The 15,144-nt window shown below is 39.4% G+C and overlaps 1 protein-coding gene across 1 annotated transcript; it reads left to right on the top strand.

The window, feature by feature from the left end:
* Nucleotides 1–204: 204 nt before the first annotated feature.
* anxa1a (annexin A1a) lies at nt 205–14,799 on the top strand. Its single transcript, XM_036598349.1, has 13 exons — nt 205–269; nt 1,618–1,688; nt 3,594–3,678; nt 4,635–4,729; nt 5,576–5,689; nt 6,698–6,788; nt 7,411–7,490; nt 7,607–7,663; nt 9,437–9,530; nt 10,861–10,956; nt 12,580–12,638; nt 12,752–12,874; nt 14,600–14,799. The coding sequence occupies exons 2-13, from the start codon at nt 1,629–1,631 to the stop codon at nt 14,657–14,659; spliced, it is 1,014 nt and encodes a 337-aa protein (XP_036454242.1). The 5' UTR covers nt 205–269; nt 1,618–1,628; the 3' UTR covers nt 14,660–14,799.
* Nucleotides 14,800–15,144: the final 345 nt, after the last annotated feature.

The raw sequence follows: 15,144 nt of genomic DNA, 5'->3' as shown, positions 1-15,144 counted from the left end.
AGCTAGATGGCCACGCCCACATGACAAAAATCAACACCTATAACGTCAGTGTGACTTTATTTTTTACCCACCCGTTTTCCGCGAAGCACGGCTTGGGTACAGACTCAGAAGCCAATCGGAGCGCAGAAGGCGCGATGGCATCAGCCAATCACAGTGCAGGGAGGGCGGGTATTGACGGAATACGGGCGGGGGAAAAGTACCGCTGTGTATATATGAGCAGCGTCCAGCTCTCCGCTCTGAGTCTCCGCCGTCAGTCAGAGCAAACCTCGGTAAGTGAAGAGCCGAACTTTGTGAACGTATTTTGCCTTTTTCCTCAACTTGTGGACATTTCTGGAACTTTCTGAGGGCAGATTAGTTCTCCGGTGTTGTAGTAGGCTTGTTGAAGTTGTTATGTTTTGGCGTTGTTGAAGTTGCAAAGACGCAGCTGTTTAAATTTAAGACTTTACAGACACGAAAAGTGTCTTTTTATTCACTTTAAAACTGTGTTTAGTCGGTTGGAGTAAAAAAAGCTATAAAAAACGGTGGTCTGTTAGCAGACAGGCGTGGTCCTTGCTCCGTATACACCCTTGGTTCTTCAATGGGTGGAGGATGTTTAGTATATGGTTCTGTCTAGAACCTTTTTGAAAACAGTTCTATATAGCACCAAAGAGGGTTCTGCTGTTGTCAAGCTTGTACCAGTAGCAGAACCCCTTTTGGTGCTATATAGAGCTATTTTCAAAAAGGTTCTATACAGAACCATTTCAAAAAGGTTCTGTATAGAACCACATAAAGCACGTTCTCCATCAATCTGAAGAACCATTTCACCATACAAAGAAGAATTTAAGCACAAAATTTGCTCAGATGCTTTAAATGGTGGTCTGTTAGCAGATAGGTGTGGTCCTTGCTCCATATATACACTTAAATGGGATGGTTCTTCAAGGATTCTTTAGTAAAGGCAGTGGTTCTGTATAGACCATGGGTTCTGTATAGAACCATGGTGAAATGTGTTGTGTATGGTTCTATATAGAACATAAAGAACAAAAAGCATTCTAAATAGAACCATTGCCTTTACTACAAACCCTCAAAGCACCATCTTTTTGAGTGTTTAGGCCACTGATTACATGTATTAAGATAGTCTGTGGTTAAATGATGTGGAGAAATAGTGATGAGGGTGGAGAACATGGTTCTCATGAGGAGGAACATTTCGAGGAGCATGAACTAAGCTCATAAATGTGTTCCAGGTAAAGTGCCAACAGGTTAAGTACATACTTGAGGCGTATTTGTATCACGTTCCTATGCGTGCTTGCTTTTCTATTCCCAGCTTGGCCTTAGAGAAGGTGCATAATTGTTGGCAACCTGCTGGACGCACATGCAGGAGTTCCGAGTCATTTGTATTGTGTGCAGTGAGTTTAGCTGTAACATGAGTCTGTGGTGTTATAAAAGAGAACGTAACATGATTTGTGACAGCTTTATGCGAATGAATCTGCAGTCTATCAAGCCCATCAGGCCCTGCACAGCACTTCATGCCTCCTTGCATCTCTAAGATTTCTATCCTCAGTCAGTCATGACCCTTTTTTCTGTCTGATTTATGAGAAAAGTTTACTACAGTATCATGTTGACCAGGTTTTATTTGTGCAGATCTGCCCAACATGTCCTTCATCCACGCATTTCTCGAGCAGACCATCTATCTGGGCGGGGCCGATGACTTGGTAAGTTTCCATAGCAGTTTGCTGGAGTGAGGAGTGATAAGCAACTCCCTTTTTTCTTTCTCTTTTTTTCCCGTTTCCCGCAGCGTGTGGAAAAATTGAGAAGTGTAGAGAGAGAGAGAGTGAGTAATAAAAGAGGAAGAGAGAAGAAGGAGAGATAGGGAGGGTGGGAGAAAAAGAGAACAAGAAGAGGGGAGGAGGATGAGGAGGAGAAGAAAAGTGCTAGAAAGAGAACCCACATGCAGGAGCGTATGAGTCAGAGGTATGCCGAACCCCTCCCATTGTACCCCGTCATCCTTTTTGGTGGGAGAGGAAAAGGCCTTAACTGTTTCTGCCCTCGCTACACGCCCTCTGGAGCTCTGTTAGACAGATGATACAGTCTGGTGCCTCAGTGGAGGGGAGTTTGGGGGTCTGTACCCACCCAATCAGAATTCCACTGATTTCTGCATAGTTCAGGTGTTGAAATGAAAGGAGTTTGATGAAATGTGGTTCTTTGAGAAACTTGCAAACTCCCAGTTTACAGTGGAGGTGATAGGAACACAAATACAGCCATGTTATTTACATTGCACAATGGCCAGTGAGTCCATACAGGTCTAAACATGTAATGTTGAGTGTAAAAATCGTGGAAAATCTGGAAAAAATCAACAAAAAGGTACTGTTTGGGGACTATTTTGCCTTACCACGCCCAACATGCATCTCTTCGCCTTGAGTGTATTTCAGAAAATGTTTTAAGCCAAAAATATCTCAAAACTATTGTAAAACAGGAAAACTATTCAAAGCCATTTCAAAGCCAATAAGGAGGTGGACGTCTGGTTCCATTCACCACCACTGTGAACAGTTCTGACCCAGTAAGTTTCTCTAAAACGGAGCATTTCGCACCAAACCATTCGGAATGACTTTGTTTACATCTGAACCAGTTAATTATACCATTTTAAGTATTCATAACCTCTGAATATTTAGTTTGGCACATAAGAAGCTCCCAATGTTGTTGATATTAGCGAACCTGTATGACCACTACAGCAAAGTTGGGTAATTCTATTTTTAAACTGCTTATACCTTCAAGATTAACAGTTCAGTTGCTAAAAACAGTGAACCTCTTGTAATATTGAAGATTTTAAGATAAATGGCAGCAGTTTTGGAGGAATATATTCTAGTAATTTAATGACTTTTGTAAAAAGTTCTTGTCATGAACATGTGCACAATTTAGCACCATTTAATGAAAAATGTCTACGTAATAAGTAGCCTTTTGTTTGCCACTGCTATACTAATGCTACTTTCTAGCATCTTGTGCAATTTGCAGTATTTCTGTTAGCACCAAGCTAGCAGTATCATTTTCCCAGTCTGGGTTTAATACCACTTATGGCAGCTGTAGGTGTTTAGGTTCAGTCTGTTTGTATTTACTGCTATTTAAAATGAGCATACGATCTCACATCTCACATAAAAGCTGACGCTGTGTAGCGGTACAGCTAAACACACTGGCCCTCAGCATCTCCTACACTGCAGTAATACAGCATTTAATTTTATTTTAGGAAAATAATCACACTACACAATCGCATCATTCTTCCTTCTTTAAAGAGACATTTCTTTGGATACTCTTTACATTCTAAATGGCCATCAAGAATCATTTTTTAGAATCGTTTTTGTTACTGTCCAGATAGTTTATACTGTACATTTCAGTTTATATTACCCCGAGTTACTACGGATGACCCTGTAGTGCCTCTTGATTGAGTTATTTGCTGCGAGTCTGTTCTAGGTCACGAAGGTGTGTTTCGTTTTTATAAAGGGGGTGTGTTTGTCTGCACATTCTTTAAAACCTCTTGTTGTCTTTAGATTTCCCACACATGCATTGCTGTGGTAGGGTGTGTGGGGCCTGTTGACTTTTTAACAGGGTGTGTTTGGTGTGTGCAGTCTGTCCAGGGAACGGTGAGGCCTTTTCCTCAGTTCAGCGCCAGCGGAGATGCTGCAGTGCTGGACAAAGCCATCAAGGCGAAGGGTCAGTACTGTAATGGATCCTGAAATTTGAAGATTAATCTGATGATTAGTTGCCATAAAACTAAGTAGGAGTAACAATTTAATTGTCTCTTTTCTTTGTTCACAGCCCTGTTCACAGTATGCACAGTGGTTGAGTTGTACTAAAATAACTGGGTATAGGTTAAATTGACATCTAGCTGTCTTTTCAGATATGTTGTCTTATATTGTGCCATTTGTTATTTCAGAGAAGGCCTGATAACTTCATCGAACTACAAAATACGTGTCTAATTTTTAACTCATTTTATTTAATAGAATCATCACGCTTGTCATTCATAAGTATTGTAGTAACACTCATTTGATTCATTGGAATCGAAAAGGGTTTGAATCTTCAAACGCCCAACAGAAAATTCTCCAATCAGGATTTTTTCCCTGTTGGTATCTAGATAGATACAGTTGAGCTTTCCCATTGGTTGGGCCTTCAGGAGCTGAACAGAAAGCTATAAACTATCAGCATAATTAAGAACTGATAATTAAATCAACTAGTGACATTTTGATTTACAGTGGGTTGGACAAATTTAATGAGAAATGTCATTCTAGTCCTTCTGGAAGTTCTAGATACATCACTGACTCCGAATATGAACTGTAGCCTAACCAGGCTTTAGTGAATCAGAAAACAGTGGCAGCTCTATGTGGGAGCTCTTCTCTGGAAAACAGCTACATACAAGGGCAAATATATGTTAATATCTGTTAATTACTTTAGTTGTCCATGTTTACTCTAGAATGGTCAAAAAATGCACAAATGCACGAGTGTTATAGCTAACATACTATTAGAAATCCCATAGGGGTGCTAGCAGAAATTAGCATTATTGTAAAGATCTTTTTCTCTCGTTACTTTTGAGTTTTGACATTTATGGCCCAGTCGTGGTTGCCAGATATGACTGTAATTTTGTGTTCATTTCTATATTGTGATGGTTTCAGGTGTGGATGAGGCCACTATCATCGAGGTGCTTGCAAAGAGGAGCAATGACCAGCGGCAGCAGATCAAAGCCGCCTATCAGCAGGCTTCTGGCAAGGTAAAATCTCGAACCTATGTGCTCTCGCTCATTAAAGTAAACCAGTAAAACTCTCACTCACACACACTTGCGCAAGTCCAAGCCACGGGATGTAGTAATGTTTGCCAGTAAGGCCATTAAAGGCACTCACTCATTGAAGCCGAGGCACACTCTGTAGCTTTTAGGCTTACCTGAAGTACATGAAGCAACTTGCAGAAGCCTTGAGACCCACTCACTCAAAGTCAATACAAGGCTCAGTCACTCAGTAAAGCTGTTAAAGCCTGACACGCCCACATACTCGCTCACTTTCTCTCAACATGTACCACACCTATTGTGTTGTCACAGTGACTTCTGTCTTTCATTAAAGCAGTTCATACGGGTTTTTCTTTATTTTGTGCTCTCTTACAGAATGTAGAATAAATATAGATACATTAAAATAATTGAATGGTTAAAATATTGAATGGTAAATGCAGTATTTTGAATCAAATCGAAACGGTCTTATTTCTTTTTCAAAAAGGTTGTTGATATCTTGTGAGCTAGAAAGCACAATTATGGTTCCAGATTTCTTCTTGATGCTCCCAGCCCCAGCCATCTCATTGATTTGTTAAATTCCATTAGGGATTGGGTGACAGCTACAAATAATACTGGGCATAAACATGTTGTCATACATAAAATCACTACTAATGGTCTTAATGTTTTTGTAATGTGAAAAAAATGTATTTATTATAATATTAGCTTTTCAGAGCAAAAATAGTTTTAGACCTACATATGCATCAGCTTCACTGTTACATTTGCTCTAAATCTGCAAATTTTAGATGTTTAAGCCTAAGCATTTAGATCACTCTGTCTTCTGTCTCCTGTGTGCAGCCCCTGGATGCAGCTCTGAAGTCTGCTCTAAGTGGTGAGCTGGAGGATGTGGTCCTGGCCTTGCTGAAGACTCCTGCCCAGTACGATGCCCAGCAGCTCAAACTGGCCATGAAGGTGAGTGACGGCATGCTGACGCATCTCATTGTAAAACTGAATTCAGTGTGTGTCTTCCTGAGTTGGGTGGTGCTTATTGAAAATAATTATTGCCGTTGGAACAAAACATACATATGTTGCGAAAGATAGCTTTATAGTAGAATGAAAGAAGTTTAATAGTAAGTTAATGTAACAAGATTTTATTTTGGACCATTTGTATCTCCATTTATCATGAACTTTCCACACAATATAAAGGACAGCTGGTTTTCAAATTGTGTAAAAAAAACAAAAAAAACAAAACAAAAATGGACAAGAATGGACTATTAGAAATGGTTCTTAGCCAGAGCTTCTCAGTCCCATGATTACAGTACTGCTGCAGTGCACTGTTGAGTGCTTTCTCAGTCGTAGCATAGCTAATTTAACTCGTTTCCTTTGAATCGGCATTTAAATGGCCTAAAACTACAATTTAATAGGTTATTTGTTATGTTATATTCTGTAGCACAGTATTGCATCCCTCAGTCTCATCAGTTTGAGTGTTTTTCAACCCTCAGTGTTCTATCACTACAATACCCAGTGTGTATTGCGTAAATATGTCATACAACCATCAGGAATCCCCATCCCCAAAGGCAATAAATAAATGTACATATATAGTCACTTATAAAGACAAACATTATATCTGGCTTTCTAGCAATAACTTCAGAAGGAAAAAACATTTCCCACAGCTCACCCCAGAGCAGTAAGGTGCATCATCAGAAGGGGGTTTTCCTAGTTAAACCATAAAATCTCACTCTCGAGACTGCTGCTGTTAGAGGTGAGTAGATGTGTTTACAACAGATGAAGCGATGGTTAAATTATTCATGTTGGCTGAAGTTCCACTTTAGGTCGACTCTGCCAACTCTGGTTTTGACTGGCAGTTAAATGGAAGTTTATCTTTACCATCCTTTTTCATTAGTTGTCCATAGAGATCACCTTTTTACATAATTTCATAATATCAGTGTACTCATCAGTGTTCTCTCTTTCTCTATTCAGGGCTTGGGCACAGATGAGGACACGCTGATTGAGATTTTGGCCTCCAGAACCAACAAAGAGATCAGAGATATCAAAAAGGCCTACAAGGATGGTAAGCTTGACCACTTTTGGCGTGATTACAATACAGTCATATGCAAACTTTTGAACATTCCCGGTCAAATCAGATGGTGAGGTGCACACTTAAAAATGGCAATTTTCAGATAAATTTAATTCACAATTTTTTTGAGTTTAACATATTGGCAGAAAAGACATATAAAATGATGGTGTAATATAAAAAGTAGCTTTTGTAATCTTTTTCAGAGGCCACATTTTATGTTCTATCTTAAATTCAGCACATAAACAGTAATTTGCATTAAAATGAGGATGTATTTGACCAGGTGTCCCCAAACTTTTGAATACGGCTGTACGTGACTCATTTGTATTTCATGTTGTGAAAGAGGTTGAGACAGCTTTCCATCCCAATGAGACTACAGTCAGTTGCACCACCAAGATTTACAGTTCATGAACATAAATCAGCATGAATGTGGTTTAAACCAGCTTGCTGTACTAAATCTGAGATGAGCACTTCTCAGCTGAGAAGCACTGAGAAACATGCAACTGATGAACGGTGTATAAGCTTCACCGTATAAACTGGTCTAAGGGCAGTTTCGCTCTTTGATACTCGTGGTGATGTACCAGGAATGAGCAACCAAACTGCGTCTGATTTTCTGCAGAATTCAAGAAGGAACTGGAGGACGACATCAAGTCTGACACGAGCGGAGACTTCAGGAACGCCCTTCTGGCTCTCTGCAAGGTGGGTTTATCTCGGCACGCAAGCAAACAAGAATGGTTTATCCGTTGCTGTGCAAGTATGTATGCGTGTGTGGAAGGAACTGAAGTATCACATCTGTTTCTCATTTCTTCCGTCAGGCTGCCAGAAGTGAAGACAAAACCGTAAACGAGGACCTGGCAGACAAGGATGCCAGGGTGAGTGTTTGTGCACACGCGTTGTATAGTAGATCTGTCTCCTCTATGCTTTTGAAAGCTTTTATTTCAAATGTGACATCATAATGACAGTCAGTATGCTACAAACTAATGCTGGCAAAGTTAGTTAAGGTCAGTGTTTCCAACTGCTCACGTAAGTCCTCGTCAGAGACGGACTGATCAGTGTTTTTGGGGCCAATACTGATCGCCAATCACCTTTCAGCACAATCTGCCGATAGCTGATGCTGATTGAGGGCAGGGCTGGATGCTGTCCAGACAAGTGCCATGATATAACAACAAAACAGCAAGTAATGGAAGCTAGGTTGTGTGTTAGCAAACTCAGTACTAGTGCAACTGCAAAGCTATAACCACAAACATTAGCAAACAGGACAAAACAATACTGACCTATTGATTCTGTGCAACAGCAAATGTTAATGTTACTTACATGTCAAGCAGAAACAGAACAACCTCCTCATCCCTTTTCATACATTTCAACCCTTGACAAAGCTGTAGTCAGCTTCTTTTTGGCAAGTTATTTTTTGAATTTTTCTGGTTCCACCTTAAATAGTGTAGCAGCTACATTCTGGTGCCTCAGCATAGCTGTTGAAATAACCGGAGCCTACACAACCGACACAGCTAACAGGACAAAACAATCCTCCTGCTTCATGGATGGGTTTTAACGTTATCCGTGCAGAAGGGCGGTGAGAAATATACTGAAAAGGCTAAAAGGGCTGACATACGATCGTTTTTGTAGTTCCGCATCTTATTTTTAAGCCGTAGGTAATTAAGCTAGTGCAGTGTAAGCTAAACTAAGATTAGCGCTCGGATGCTAACATGCTAACAGAAACCAGTCCTCAAAGCTTTGACAAAAAAAAAAACGTGTTAATTGCAGCTCTACACGTTAATACATTGAGTTTACAGCGAAATGGGAGCCAAATATGTAATATACTTCAGGAAAAATGTTGTTCTTTAGTGAAATAGATATGACGAGGCTGAAGTTGGCTTCCAATTTGCCATCTTGCTGTTCAAATTAACCTGTTTCACCTTAAATGGTGGCGAAAATATGGCTCACATGTTTTACTTTAATAATCAGCTCTTAGGAATGGCTAATTTAGAGGAATATCGGCCGATTGCCAATCGCATATTTGGGCTGAAAATTGACTGATACTGATACATAACGAATCAACCCTTATCTCTGGTCCTTATCCTGCTAAGGTAGCTCTTTCAGTCTTGTCTTCTTGGTGCCACCAAGGCTTTTTCCCTTGGGCGTCTGAATTTATCTTTGAGTTATTTTTGAGTGCCGATTATAGGTTATTGCCTGTCATAACGTATCTAGACATCTGTAATTGAAAGAATATTGCATCATCATACAAGTTGCAGGAGCTAAAATCCTGAAGAATCATATAATTATTTGGTCTGTGGAAGGGTCAGCCATATTCTGTCTTTACTACCGTTAGCTACACCGTCCAACATTGTCATGATCTCAAAAGTGAGTAGCATATCTGTGTTTGATGGGGTTAGTCAGTGTTCCCTGTTAATGATCTGGCATTTTCTCAACTAGCTAAAGCACAAGAGATCTAGAATAAACAGTTAAATTGCATAAGTCAATCATCAGTCAATGTCAACTGTCAATCCTGAACAATTCTCAACACTCCAACATGAGAGCAAAACTACAGAATTCATCCTTCAACTAACTGTCCACCTGTGACAAAATTAGTAAAGGGAGATGCTGAAAGTTTTCCTGTTGATTGTTATGTTGCATTCTCTTCTGTCCAGGCACTGTATGAGGCAGGAGAGAAGAGGAAAGGCACAGACTGTGCTGTGTTCATTGACATCCTGACCACCAGGAGTGCTCCTCAGCTCAGGAAAGGTAGCGTCTTTTACATAAACAGAGTGAGATACCAGGAACGATCCACTTTACAGAAAAAAAGGGGTGGAATTTTGACAGAGATCCTATGGAGCCCCTAAGGTGACATGGTGATTGTTTTTTAAAAAGGTGTGGCCATGAATTAATATACAAGTTAACATAAGAACACAATTTAATATATAGAGGCCATGAGTTAAAATATCAAAGCCACAAGGTAATATATTGAGGCCACAAGTTAATATGTAGAGGCCACAAGTTAATATGTAAAGACCATGAGTTAATATACAGAGGCCATGAATTAATATATAGAGGCTATGAATTAATATATCAATGCCACGAGTTAAAATAAACTGGCCACAAGTTCATATATTGAGGCCATGAGTTAATATATAGAGGTCATGAGTAAAATATCAATGTCACGAGTTAAAATATAGAGGCTACAAATCAATATATTGAGGCCATGAATAAAATATATTGAGGCCACGTGTTAAGCTTCTCTTGCCCACTTGGCCTCAATATATTAAGTTGTTGCCACGAGAAACATAATTCATGGCCTCAATATATGAACTCGTATATTCATGTCACTCATGGTGAATAATCGCCATGTCACTTTAGGGTCTCTGTAAGATCCACTTGTAAAATCGTAAATGTTGAGGGTTTTGAACATATATTAGGCTGAGTTTGTGGCCGATGATTATCAATGAAAATTCTCCAATGGGAGCATATTTTTCACTGATGTTGATCAGATGCCCATTTTCTTAAAAGTGGTTTAGAGAACAGTAAGTGCTTGACCACTGCAGTGAAACTTCTTTGGAGTATTTAAATGTTCTCTAGTACTTTTTAAGTATAATTAAATCTTACTAATATTACTTTTACATCAGTTTATTTCTAATGAAGTGCTCACCATTTGCTATTCATTTTTAGTAACTTGGAGTGGAAAAAATGCTTCTCTGAGGAACAGCTAGCTTTGGCTGGCTAATGATTCAGCTAAATAGTTACAGTGTTTGCTGATTTCATTTCAAATGATATTAAACTCTGTTTTTCCTTCCTTCTTGCCTTTCTTTGTGCCTGCCTTCCTTCCTGTCTTCTGTTCTTCCTTCCTACCTGCGTTCTGTGATGAGATATGTTATTATTGGATGAGGTAGTTGACATTTGTCCAATCGTTCTTTCCTTTTCTTTCTTTTTCTCTTTCTTTGTATAACATTTTGAACATGTAACATTTTAAAATAGCATGCACAACAGCTCTTTATTAAACCTAACGCTGTAGTTTATACGTTCTGTTGTGAGCTTCAGTCTTCAGTGTGTTTTTCATCTCGTTTTGTTTGCCCTCCAGTGTTCCAGCAGTATCAAAAGTACAGCAAGGTGGACGTGGCCAAAGCAATCGACCTGGAGCTGAAGGGAGACATTGAGAACTGCTTGACTGCCGTTGGTAAGATATTTCATGCATTCAGTCACAATTTCTTAACTCAGTGGTAATATGGTACTGGTTATGATGGATGACCTCATGGCCTCATGGTTTCCCAACTGCAAGCTTGGCGCAAAACTATCTTGCTAACTGCATGATGAAGCCATTCAGGAAAAAGCATCAGTGCACTTTTGGCATTGACACTTTGCCACATCCTTTTGTGCCTTATTTAAAGAGTTCATAAGAAGCCCCTCACTTTGCTGAACTTTCTGTCCTTTCGTTTGCCACTCCCTGTCAGGACTGCTTGATTTCAATAATAGAAGAATGACAGGAATGATGTGTTGCAACCTGCAGGGCCGTGCTGTGCTCAATGCAGCCGCACTTGCAGTGTTTGTGGAATGTTTTTGGAAGGAGTATTTGTGTGTAAAGATCGGATTTTAGTGATCGCATGCTGAAACTTTAGACACCAAACTAGGGCCATCCGATTATATTAGACAACTATTAAGTACCTAACAATAACAATAGGCTTAACTGAACAGGAAGATACAATGCAAAGCCTTTCAAAGATTCCAAAATACGGAAAAAATATAAAAAACAAAGCCTTTGAAAACTCTATATGGTAAGAAATGCAGTATATCAATTCAAATAATCCATTATTAGGTTATCTGCAGCTAGCATCAAATTCAGTTTAATGTGTTTTTAATGCTACTTTCAGAAATTGAGTTTTTGTTGCTGCTTTGAGTCATTTTGTGAACTTATCACACATTAACATATCTTTATACAGCAGTGTTTAATGCAGAAATATTTCCTATATTAGTAGCTTGAGGACCACTGCTACAATAACACTGATTTCTATGGGAAATTCCAGGGGAATCAGTGTTATGTTGGCACCAAACTAGTGCTAGTATTCACTTTCCACACAAGCTGTAATGCCACTTGGGCCAGCGTTACTTAAGCATGTAAAATATTTGAAACTTCTAACAGACGTCATTTACTTTGTATTTTACAGTATTACAGTGAGTCTGGTTATTGTTGGAGGAGCCTGTTAGCTGTCTGCTGAGCTGTTCAGCCTAAACCTAGTTAAACAAACCCTTTTACTTTGTATATATTTTTACTTCATATGTATGCAATTTGCAACAGCAAACCTTTCATTTTGCTTTATATACAGGCATTTTGTAACTACAAACATGCGTGGCATATGTAAGTTCCTACTGGTGTGGGTTTCCTCTCTTTCTATGATGCTCACAGAAGTGCTCAAATTGTGGAGAATCTGCTAAACTTGAAGTTGCAGACCAATCACTAAAGCTAATTTAGTGAGAATGTGAATTCTAATCATAAATATATATATTTTTTAATCAAGCAATTGTGGACAGCCCTACATGAATCAAGTCTTGTCTGATTGACCACATTTGGGTTCATTTGATTTTTTCAAGATGAAAATATGAATAAGAGGGTAGATTTAATACTGACGGTATTGTTGAGTACATCTCAAGGGTGTTGGTTGAATGTGATGCTCAGAAAAGATTTTAGATTCTCACTTATGCCTCTGAGGTTCTCTATATATCAAATCCCAGATTTGTAAGAGACTTTACAACTTTGTGAATTGGGTTGATCACTCATGTACTTCTGTTTTTGTCTGTCTGCTAGTGAAATGTGCTGGAAGCAAACCTGTTTTTTTTGCTGAAAAACTCAACCTGGCAATGAAGGTAAGTCTTCAGGTCTTGCCCCTCCCCAGCATAGGTTAGACAGTCATCTATATATGCACTAACAAATCGTGTAGCTGAATGCATATAAATTCAAACTATTTTTTCATTCATAGGGATCCGGCTACAGAGGCAAGATCCTGACCCGTATCTTGGTGAGCCGCTCTGAGGTGGATTTGGTGCAGATCAAACAGGAGTACAAGAAGAAGTACGGCAAGACTCTCTACAAGGACATTTTGGTAGGTTCAACTATTGAGTGCCAAAGAGTAACAATAGGCACAACTGAACAATAACATACTATGCAAAGCCTTTGTGGGATTCCAAAATACTTAAATATTAAAAACAAGGCTTTTGAAATGTAGTATGACAATTTGAAGTATGCATTATGAGGTTATCTGCAGGTAGCACGTATTCAATTTAATGTGTTTTTGATGCAGCTCTAAGAAATTGAGACTTTTATTGCTTTGAGTCATTTTGTGAACTTGCACACCTGCACATATCTTTATACCACAGTGTTTAATGTAGAAATCTTTATTTTAACAGTAGCTTGAGTACCACTCCTACGGTAGTGATGAACACTATGGGAAATTCTAAGGGAATTGCAATGTTATGTTGGTGCCGAGCTGGTGTTAGTACTCACTTTTCACAAAGGCTTTAATAGGCCAGCTCTGCTTCAGCACAGACTTGTATTGTATTGTAGGTTCTGATTAGTAGATGGCATTGACTACATTAAAGGGGCATTCCGGCCTAAAACTAGCATATAATTCGATCAGTTATTTGCTGTGTTGTTTAGTATTCTGTAGTGCAACATTTGCATCCCTCCATTTAGGCCCATACCATCCAATGGGTTTTATGGGCACCTTACTGGCCTGAGCCACTAGGGGCCCCCCTTGAGTAAATTCTGAGAATTTCCATTCTGAGAAAATCTTAACAGCTGTATTGACTCACGGCACAGCTTGTCTGTCCACATCTTTTCTGGATGTCCACTTCATTTTGTCCTGCAATCACTGCTTTGCAGCCGTTCGACTGTCCATCATTACCTTGGTCAAGCTTTCAGTGTTTTAGCATTGAGCTAGTGTTCCTGTGAATATACTTTCACTTTAAAGCTCCAGATATTCAATAGATGTGTCTAAGGGGTGTGTGTAAATGTGAGACCTGATACTTCGACAAAGTAGAGGATGCCCATTTCCAAAGCCAAATATAAAATGTCATTTAAGTTAAAGAAAACAATAATTTGTCTAGTGATCTGCGACCTGTCCTCAAAGGTAAGATATAAATGGTAAGGTATAAACCCATCGTGGCAGTATTGCAAGAATGCTTGTCAGTTTGTACATCTTTATTATGTACATTTCAGCTGTCCGATTTAAATTCCAGTCATCTTCATTGGGGTAAATGTTTTGCTTACAGAGGTGGAGAGTGGATGCATGCTTTACAGGGAATTGTTGCGTTGGTAGTTAGGTTGATGTTAACCTGTGCACTCGTTAATGTGTGTGTAATATTGCCATTGTTTTGTCTCGATTGGAAAAAAATATGCGCTTGTAGTAGTGACGTGCCCAATGCTAAGGTCAGTATGCTACCTTTGTGGTTCTGCATAGTCCTCATTTAACCTGCTGCGTCCACTTAGTGTCCACTCCGTTAGACACTCCTGTCTTTTTGATGCACCTTCTAGATGTAAAGTCAGAGATGATAGCTCATCTGCTGCTGCACAGTTTGTGTTGGTCATCCTCTAGTCCTTCATCAGTGGTCACATAATGCTGCCCACAGGACACTGTTGGTTCCAATCACAGATTCTATCATAGCAACATACAGTGTGCTGCAGCTGAGCTTCGGCCTGCACTATTGTAGATGGATTGAAGGGTCCAAATTGTACATGTCTACCAAGAATGTTACAGTCAATTTAGTAGGGAAAGCCCTGCTGTTCAGATGCTATTTTACTGTCTTGAATGTGTGGTCTGTTGTTAAAGGATGACACCAAAGGAGACTACGAGAAGATCCTGCTGGCCTTGGTCGGAAGCGATGAGTAAAGACGTGTATTCTCTCTTTCTGTCCTCAACGAAGATGGAAGCGAGTCAATTTCTGCTAAGTTTCTGCCAACAAACAACTTGGGATGAAGAAGGAATATAATCGAGACTTAAGTGATGAATAAATCTTTTGTTCAGTGCCATTTCCGTGTCCTGTGGTTTGTTAGCGTAAATAGCTTCAGTAACAAAAAGGTTGTAGTACTTAAACTACAAGATGATAATAGACTGAGTCATTCTGAAAGAGGACGGTGGGAACGGTGAAGAATGGTGTGAGTGGGTGTGTGAAGTTGATGCTATCAGTTGGGGCTTCAATGTAAGGCTCAGTATCTTGTGGTAGAAAACAAAAGAGTCTACATTCCTCCTTTGCAATCTTGAGGAATGCAGGCAACACCCTGCTGTTAGAACATGAAAGAACACAGAAAATTAGGGAGAGGTGTAGCAGAGCCTCTTTGATGGCTGATTAATTATGGTGTAGTACAGAAAGTTTA

Source organism: Colossoma macropomum, unplaced genomic scaffold (genome assembly GCF_904425465.1).
Source record: "Colossoma macropomum unplaced genomic scaffold, Colossoma_macropomum, whole genome shotgun sequence".
NCBI lineage: Eukaryota > Metazoa > Chordata > Actinopteri > Characiformes > Serrasalmidae > Colossoma > Colossoma macropomum.
The sequence above is the reverse complement of the archived record's forward strand: the minus strand, read 5'-3'. Positions and strand labels throughout refer to the sequence as shown.

What these genes read in the sequence shown, in the direction of transcription:
- anxa1a (XM_036598349.1), top strand. Translation starts at nt 1,629, where the DNA reads ATGTCCTTCATCCACGCATTTCTCGAGCAGACCATCTATCTGGGCGGG. An exon ending in CAAAGCCATCAAGGCGAAGG is followed by an intron (nt 3,679 to 4,634) that starts GTCAGTACTGTA and finishes TGATGGTTTCAG; the next exon opens with GTGTGGATGAGGCCACTATC. An exon ending in TGGCAGACAAGGATGCCAGG is followed by an intron (nt 7,664 to 9,436) that starts GTGAGTGTTTGT and finishes TCTTCTGTCCAG; the next exon opens with GCACTGTATGAGGCAGGAGA.